The sequence below is a fragment of the Psammomys obesus genome, unplaced genomic scaffold, assembly GCF_907164565.1.
Source record: "Psammomys obesus unplaced genomic scaffold, mPsaObe1.curated_primary_1811, whole genome shotgun sequence".
Lineage (NCBI taxonomy): Eukaryota > Metazoa > Chordata > Mammalia > Rodentia > Muridae > Psammomys > Psammomys obesus.
In genome coordinates, this window is record NW_026596962.1 from 2,850,499 (window position 1) to 2,859,345 (window position 8,847).

The 8,847-nt window shown below is 45.2% G+C and overlaps 1 protein-coding gene across 1 annotated transcript in view; it reads left to right on the forward strand.

Moving 5' to 3' along the window:
* LOC129670258 (cytochrome b5) overlaps positions 1-8,437 on the forward strand; it is a 30,745-nt gene extending 22,308 nt beyond the window's left edge. The window contains exons 2-5 of the mRNA XM_055598736.1: positions 191-319; positions 1,809-1,838; positions 6,346-6,380; positions 8,082-8,437. Coding sequence (XP_055454711.1) covers positions 191-319; positions 1,809-1,838; positions 6,346-6,380; positions 8,082-8,163 — 276 coding nt within the window. The 3' untranslated portion in view covers positions 8,164-8,437. The remainder of the gene's footprint in view (positions 1-190; positions 320-1,808; positions 1,839-6,345; positions 6,381-8,081) is intronic.
* The last annotated feature ends 410 nt before the right edge of the window (positions 8,438-8,847 follow it).

Sequence of the window (8,847 nt, forward strand, 5' to 3'; positions counted from 1 at the left end):
GGAGCACAGCATCAGGGGAAGTGTCTACTGTACCGTCACCAAGGAAATGGAGAGGGAAGTGGGGTGCCTACAGGCAGCCATTGCCGTCGGTGACTTCTGAACTGGGCTCTTTAAGTCGATAAGCTAACCATTTTTTAAAACTCATTAGCCTGAAAAGATTTGACTGCTCATGCACCTGTCCTTTGAACAGCATCCTGGCGGGGAAGAAGTCCTAAGAGAGCAAGCGGGGGGTGACGCCACTGAGAACTTTGAGGATGTTGGACACTCTACTGACGCGCGAGAACTGTCCAAGACGTACATCATCGGAGAGCTCCATCCAGTAAGTCATTTCCTGGGGCAGGAGGGTCCTTTCTTCTTCTTTTTTAGGGCTACCATTTGACATTGCTAAGTCTAGATTTGTATCTAAAGAAAACATAAAAGGGAATAGAACAAAAACAATTTCTTTGATTTTAGAATACTTTGTTTGAGACAAGGCCTCAATAAAGGCTGGCCTGGAGCTCCCTATGCAGACCAGGTGGCCTGCAAGTCTCGTCTCAGGCCTTTTTCTCTCAAGCCCTGGGATTAGAGGTATGCATCACCATGCCTAACAGGACACCATTTTTTGTGATAAATACATTGATTCAACCTTTTTTTGCATTGCATTTTTTGGTTGCAGTTATTATTACTGTATTCAGGATCAGAATGCTGTGTTCCAAGGCCTTGTCCTGGGGACACTCCTCAGTCTCTGAGAGCCCACAGAGAGACATGTTCAAAGGGTGGAGCACAAGTCCAGGCAGTTTGTTCTCCTACAGCCAGGGAGTGAAGGGTAGCCACTCGTACACATTCCCTAAAGAGAGACAAACAGCCAGCAGCCCCAGCTCATGGAAAAGAAATCAAGGAACTTTAAAGATAGATAAAGAAATAGAGGCATATCCCTCTTTATATGTGACTCTTATTGTATATGAATGACAGCTTTTGTAAGAACTGCAAATGGAGGAAAGATAAAGTTGACTCTTTTTAGAAGGCTCAGAAATTCATTTTAGTACAAATTCTGTTGAACAGGTGTGTCCGTGTCCGTGTCCGTGTGTCCGTGTGTCTATTTGCTTGTGTATTGCCTTTTGGGTTTGCTGGGAGGTGGTATGTACTCTGAGAGCAGGCCTCACTTACCTCGGGGTTTCTCAGCTCATGTGTGTTTGTAGCCATATTTCCCAGGAGTAGCATGGTTGTTTGGCACCTGTGTGGTCTGCCCTTGTGAATGTTCCTCCCCATCCCGTTCTTTTAAGCTCTGTTCCTGTAAGAAGGGAGGGTGGGTTTATTTAGGTAACCTCCCTTCCAGGCTTTTCTGTGGTCAGCATTTAGATGCCCTTGGATTTCCACATCCTCAGCCTGAGGTTTAAATAGTTTATGATTGCATTGTTGGGAGATTGCAGGCTTCACTGAGGCCATCATAGCAGAAAGATGCCTATCTCAGTGAACTTGAGAGAGGGGTAGGAAGGGAAGCATTTGGACCTCAGTTGTTGCCTGACATAGAGGTCAGCTCAACTCTAGTAAGCCCTTAAACAGTTCCTATACAAATACGACAGTTCTGAATCCATTCCAAACCCCGGGACTGCGGGTGGAAAATGCCTCTTATTCCTAACTACTCTGCAGTTAATGTTTGTTGTAGAACCACATGGATCAAACTTTGCATTTGACTTTTCTGGATGCCAGGTGCTAATCATGAATAGTAATTTTTAAACATTCTCAATGAAAGTCAGCCTTTTGGAAACAAGACTTTAATAGATGTCCTAATATTTCTTAATGCCCACTCCCCTCTTTTTTCTTTTCAGGATGACAGATCAAAGATAGCCAAGCCTTCGGTAAGTTTGTCCAAACATCTCAAAGGAGGGTTGCATAGAGGTAACTGTGTATCATCAGTGTGTTTAGTGCGTGTTAAAATGAGGCAAAGATCAGAGCCTACACAGGTCTTTCTAGATAATCTAGATATGGAACTTACTGTTTTTTACAAAAGTTTGGCTTGGGTTTTTTCTTTGTTTGTTTTTTACCAGTCCATGTGTTTTTGAAGAGAGCTTGTGTGTCACTTTGTACAACAAATGTATTATTTTTTTAAACATGATAATTATTAATAAATAAGAGTCTTGGTGTAATTATCAATAAGTAAAAGTCTGGTAAGTAAAAGCTCAGTGGAAAGTGCTTGTCTAACATGCATGAAGCCCCAGGTTCAGTTTCTAGTACCAGATAGAAGTGAAATAAAATGTCACTGTGAGTCTGCTCGGAAAAATTTGACATACGCCTTATTTCCAGAGGACTTAGAACTTGTTTAAGTTGAGGCAGCACCTGTGCCTCTTCCTTCTTTGCTTCTTGGTGGCATCGGAGGCGCTCAGAAGAGGCGCCTTTTGCACTGGCATCCCCTAGCTCTTCAGTATGAGCTGACCTCACCTACATTCGCTCACTAAATCTAGAGCAAGAATGTATGAGGACATGAAGACGACAAAGTCTAAGCAGGAAAAGTTAATTCAGGCCTCTAAGTAATGAAGGCTGAGGGAAGGTTTTGTTTCAAAAATGAGAGCAAGAAAATCAGATTTTCCTTTTTGCTTTGTGCTCTTGGTCTGAGTGTGAGGGCACACGGCATCTCCTGAGCTTGCTGTGAGTGCTGGAAAGACGCTGCCCTGTCTCTGCCGACAAGAGGCTGTTCTCGGTGCATCACAGAGGACTTCAGCAGTGTGAGTGCAGGAGCCAGGCTTCTCCAACCCTCACACAGTGCAAGCAGATCCCCACTGCTTTTCAGTACATGGCCACTTCACTTCCGTTTCCCTGTCCCTGTTCAAAAGAGAGGACGCCTGTACCACTGTGATGAGAGTGCTTCAAGAAGATTGAGAAAGAGTGGTGTCTGCAGTCTGAATACTGTCAGTGACTGCTGCTCAGAGTCTGACTTACATGCTCTTTGTGGCTGCTTTATGGCCAGCTGAAATTCTGGAGCACCTACTTGTCCCTCTTGAAGTTTGTTTCTGTCCTGTTAGTTGTTAGGCTGTTATTGACTTTGTTGTAAGTCACCTGCAGGAAAACAAGGCCTTGAGGTTTGTTTGCTGAGCATTCGTCTGCTACCCTGAACCACATCTAACCATGGCAGATGTGTGTGGTCAGTATCGCTCATGCCACAGACCACCGAAGGCCTCTCTTGTCCGTGTGTTCTGAGAACGTGTTCATTGTGCAGCCTGTGTCTCTCTTGGTAGAGTGCTTGCCTAGCATGAGTGAGGCCCTGGGTTCAGTCTCCAACAACTGGCTGTTGTTCTATTCAGCCGTGGTCCTGAGTACCTGGGAAGTGACTCCAGGAGGACCAGAAGTCAGCCTTGGCTGCATAGTGAGGTTGAGGCTAGCCTGGGAATTATGAGAGCCTGGCCCAAAAAGTCATGTTGAGGGGAAGAGCATGCGTGTGCCCTCCATGTTTGCTGTTCTGTGGGGGTTTAGCTTTCATTTGAATTTGTAATTGCTTTGCTGTTTGGAATAGCTGGTGGACAGAGCACCCTTAGGGGATCAATTCTGGGACTCTGGCTGTCAGGGGTGATGGAAGCCCTTCTTCCTGCCCATGTGAGCAGGGAGTAGCTGTGATGCCCTGGGTATGGAGCCTCTCCCTGGGCCTGAGTCTACTCGGTGTTTAAAGTAGATACTTTTACTCTCAACGTTTTACAAATGGAGCAACGTTGCGGTGTTTTATTATTCTAAAACAAACAAACCCCCCTTTGTCCGCTACTATGACTTTGCTTAAATAGGAGCGCAGCTGGGAGAAAGTGGGGTGACCCTTACTGGTTATTTGAGAGGCTAGGAGCAAGTGACACGGAAGAAAATGTGTTGCCGCTTTTCTGGGGGCTTTGTTATTTCTGCCGAAGAACACTGGGGCCTTAAGTGTTTCTCAGGATCACGTGTAATCGTCTGTATCTGGGAAACACGTTCTGTGGTCTGATGTTTTGATGCTTGGGGTTGGAGCTGGAGCTAAGCTGTAGAGACGTCATAAGGCCCTGGTGTGTGCGTTAGTGCTCAGTGTTGAGGGGAAATTGTTACTTAAAGTGTCTAGTTTAACTTTGAGAAATAAGATGTACTGGAGAGTATTAGCTTGAGCCTGCCCAAAAGAAACTAAATTGCCAAGTTAAGGTTTTTATAGATGCGAATTACACAATTTAAGTGTATCCAGAGCAACCAGATTTGCTTATATAAATATGCTGTTAACTCTCCTGGTGCCTTTCCTTGGTATTAACTTTCAGAGCACAATGACATCAGGGTGGTATTTGTCTCTGAGATCTCTAGACCTCGAGGCCCCGAAGCTCTGGTGAGCTGCTGGGGAGCTCAGCCTCAACACACCCAACCTCTGGCTTGTCCGTGGTGGGCTCCTAGGTTCCTGGAGGCTCTCCTCTTTGAGGAAGGCTACACCATCTGTACTTGAGGGGAGCATTGAGCGAGGCTAGATGAACTTGGTATTCTGCTGAGTCACACGACCTTTGTAAGGCATCACATGTGCTGGACATGGCTGTCAGCCTTTTTTGCTGTAAGTTGGAAGGCCTCCAGGTTTTACAGTAAGCAGGTGGCATTGTTGATCCGTGTGGCAGATCCCTGACAGCTGAGCCCCTCAGAACATGCAGGGAAACAGGGCTTCTTTCCCCCAGTGCAACTTAAACTCTCAAGCATTCTGGGTTTGAAGGCTAGGAAGAAGATTGTTTTTTAAGTTCTACCTTTTGGAGAGTCATCATCGCCAGTGATGGTGGTTGTGATGATATGCTAGCCACATTTTACGTACTTATATTTAGTTTTTTAATATTTGTTTACTTTGTCCATGTGTGCACACATGGGTCAGAGGAACTGGTTCTCCTTCCACCTCGTGGCTCTCAGGAATCAGTAAAGCTCAGGTTGTCAGGCCCTGAATCAGGTACCTGTGCTTGCTGGGCCATCCGGCCCGCCCTTACATTTGAAGTGGTGTGGGCGTTTGAGCCTCAGCCTCAGCCTCAGCTCACAGTGGTGCCTTTACATTAGAGTGCAGACATCAGGACAGGGGAGGTAAGGAGGGGCACAAGAGGGTGCAGAGGGTGTCCTGCACGTTTCCCTGCCTGTACCATAAGCTAGAGGCCATCCTTGTCTGTCTCCTCACACTGACTTTCCAGCGTGGCACAGTGTCCTGTCATCAGTGAGCTCTGCCGTGTCTTACGGGATTCTGTTTCTTTCGATAACTGACTGTCATTGCTTGCATAGTTAATTGTCTATAATCAATTAATTGTACTCATGTACTCATAGAAATAATTGTGCTGGTTATGAATTCCTATAGTTACTAGGATTTAAAATTGCTTAAAAGATTGCTTAACTTTTAAATGACTCGTTTTTCTTCCCCTTCTGTGTCAGGAACCCTAACGGTGATGTGTCAAGGTTGGTGTGTGTTGCCCGGCTTCGCTCATGCATCCCCAAAATGCATTTGCCTTTCCGAGGTCGTCTCCCTAACACGCTTTGCAGGGGCATCACCTTTCTTGCTGCAGACAGCTGCTTTCCTGGTGTTTTTCATCTGCAGGGCGCCACACACCTGATTTTCTCCTGGAGCTGGCTTGTCTGTAGCTGCTTCTGTTGAGGCACTAACAGTTTTGCTGGTGTGGAATATTACAAGAGTGCTTCCTAACGTGTGTGAAAGCCTAAGTGTGTGTGCTTCCATGGGCTGCACTTTTGGAACAGTTTGGGAAAATACACATTTTTTATAGTCCTCCCGAGAAGGGCTGTGATCAGGGAGTGCAAGAAGGTAAACACAGAGCTTTATTTGTTGGGTAGGCAGAGCAGTGTCTGAGTTAATCACATCCCCCTGGTGCCATCCAGGGACTTAAAGAAGCCTCAGAAAAGGTGCTCTGCCACGTGACGCGGCGACTCTTACTCTTTCATTTTGGTTGAAACACTGTTAATGTAATTTAGGTGTAATAGGGCTTTCACGCCCTATCAGATTTGAATGAAATAAATGACATTTTTATTCATATTCCATTCTTTGAAGAAGTTCACTTCCAAAGACAGTGGTGGAGTCTTGTATATGTTTTGTCCATGAGTTTTTATGTTGAAGTGCTTAAATGTTAAGTGTGGGTTATTATATTTATATATCTTAACATTTTCAAGTTATGCAGTGTATGTTCTTAAGTAATTTAAATATATTTCTTAAAATTTTATTTTCTTGAAAAATGGTGAAATTAGGCTTTTTAGTAAGTAAGAACTCGGGCATAATTTTGCCTTTTAAGAATTTTTAAAAGATAGAGTTGAATAAAATACAGTGATTTTTATCTTAAAATAGGATTTCAGTCAGGGATAAGTGCTTAGACGGGAAATTAACTTCATGTTTTCTTTATGTTCCAGGACACTCTTGTCACTACTGTCGAGTCTAGTTCCAGGTACGCAGTGGTCATCTGTCTGTCCATCTGTCTGTGTTAAGACGAAGTCTCTTGCAGGGACCAAGCCAGGTTGACTGGTTCCTCCCCCTCTGGTCCTATGCTTGGATTCCCACTGTGCTACTCAGCTGTCAGTCTGCGCATGAGTTCCGGACCTTTGTGACTTTCCATCCTAGACTGTCATTTGTAGCACTTTTCCGTGACCCCAGATATCATCACCATCTGGATGTGTTGACACCAGGACCTTAGAGAGCCAGTGGCGTTTCTTATGCCGTGGCATAAGTCCCTCGGGTGACCTGCCATGGCTGTCTTGTAGGCGAAGGTTCAGTTTCATTCTTCCCTGACACATGGGTGCCTTTTAAAACTGTGGTCATTATGTTTCTGCAAACAAGGCTCAGTTTTCACTTGTTATTCTGAACCCACTAATCCAAGTACAGCATGACTCTGGTTACAGGAGCCAGACTTCCTTCCGTATTCCAGCCCAAGCTTGCTTTTTGGCATTTCGGCCATGTTGGCTTATATAATAATGGTCTTGCTGTTGTTTTCATTTTTTAGACTCAAGCCCAAAGCTACCTACTTTTGTAGTTCATTCTTTCAAATTGAACCGCTCCACTCTCTTGGTATTCTAGAATATTCCCAGCAGGCAGGGAATATTCTAGAATATATGTCACTTCCTTTTCTCTGGCAGGCTAGCCTCTTTCTAAACAAACTGAAAAACCCCATTCTCCTCCCCTAACAGGTTACACTTTTAATCCTTTCACACTTACATCTTTGAATTGAACTTTGAGTGAGTTTGATACATGATTATTGAGGTGAGGGAAGATGTATGAATATACACACAGTGTCTTAGGTGCTAAGCATCAGTTAATGAGACACGTTTAAAAACCATCTCCTAAAAAGTTGAAATTTAGGGATTGAAATCCAGTTTAAGAATTTGTATCTTCATTATCACTCTTCCCAGCTATGTCCTTAATTTCACCCACTATCTCTACTTTCTCACCTGTTGAAAGCCTATAGAGACTGAGCAGTATACAAATCAGATCTGCCTTTGATTGGGAGATAGACCACAGACTAGGGGCTTAGGGCATGCTTTTCTTACCAGTTTAAATCCATCTAGTACAGACAGTGAGGGTGGGTTTTCGAAGGAGGATCTGAGACTGGTAGAGCTAGGCTGGGTGGCAGCCTTGGTACTCAGCCTCAGGTTGTCACGCACCTTGGGCCCGGGCAGGCTCTCGGCTGCAGAGCTTGCTGACTCAGAATGAGAGCATTGATCTGAGTCTCATCTTAGTGCCACCTAGAATGCTTGCTTAGTGCCTGTGAGAGAACGGAGCACGCCAGGGGCATTTCTCCTTTGTCAGCATGTGCTAGGTAACCCCGAGTTTACTGTGGGACAGTGGATGTCTGAGGAGGCTGTTAAACGCTCTCTAAAGCATATGGAAAGAGCTGGGGGCAGAGTGAGGTTGTTAGCTTCCTCATGGTGACAACAGGAGAGAGAGCAGTGACGGTTCCAGGGCTCTCTCAAGTGAATTTTAGCCAAGACGGTTCTGCTCAAGTGAATTTTAGCCAAGTCAAGCTGTTCTGACAGCCAAAGTGACTCTAGGGTAAGAAGGATATGCTGCGGTAGGTTTCCCTCAGAGGGGACAGGGGCTAAGGTCTCGGCATTGCGGACTGCTTAAGCATCTTTTTGCTCATGTGTCTTTCTAGTTGGTGGACCAACTGGGTGATCCCAGCCATCTCAGCGCTGGCCGTAGCCCTGATGTATCGCTTCTACATGGCGGAAGAGTGACATGCCTCTCAGAAGCCATGGAAGGAAAGACCACCCCAGAGGGGAGAAAGAAGCCAGTGTTAATCACGTCCGCTGACAGCACCTTCCCCCGAGAAAGTAATTGTAATATATCTGTCTCCCTCTCCTCCTGTACTAGTAGAACCAACAAGGACCTCCTGGTACTCTTAAACTTTTCAAATGTGCCTTTTTATTCAACTTCGTTTGATGTTTCTTCACTGCATAATTTTCTTATTGTAAGCATGATCTTTTTAAAATATATCTGGCTTTTAAAGTTCTCATGTGTGCCTGTCTGTTTGGTGTGTTGTCTTTAGTGCTGCGTGTTTCAGGTTAACAGAATTGCTAATTTTTCAGACCCGGTTGTCTGTGTCATGCAGTAAAGCAGCAGCCCTGCTACTTGCTTGCTCTCTCTGAATTGCCCAGTGATACTTGCAGTTAGGCCATACCTATCGCATGTTTCTGCATCACTTGCCTTCTTCTCTCTGTGAAGAAGAACTGAATGAAGCAAAGTACAGAAGAGGAGAACCTAAGTCTCCACCATGGCCAGGAGGTTAGCATGCAGGTCTGTGGCAGCACTTTTAGATCAGGAAGCAGAGAGCCAAGGACAGAAACGGGAATGGATCCTCATCTCCAGTGACCCAGTCCTGCTGGCTAGGCCAGAGTGGCAAAGGTCCCATGGCCTCCCGA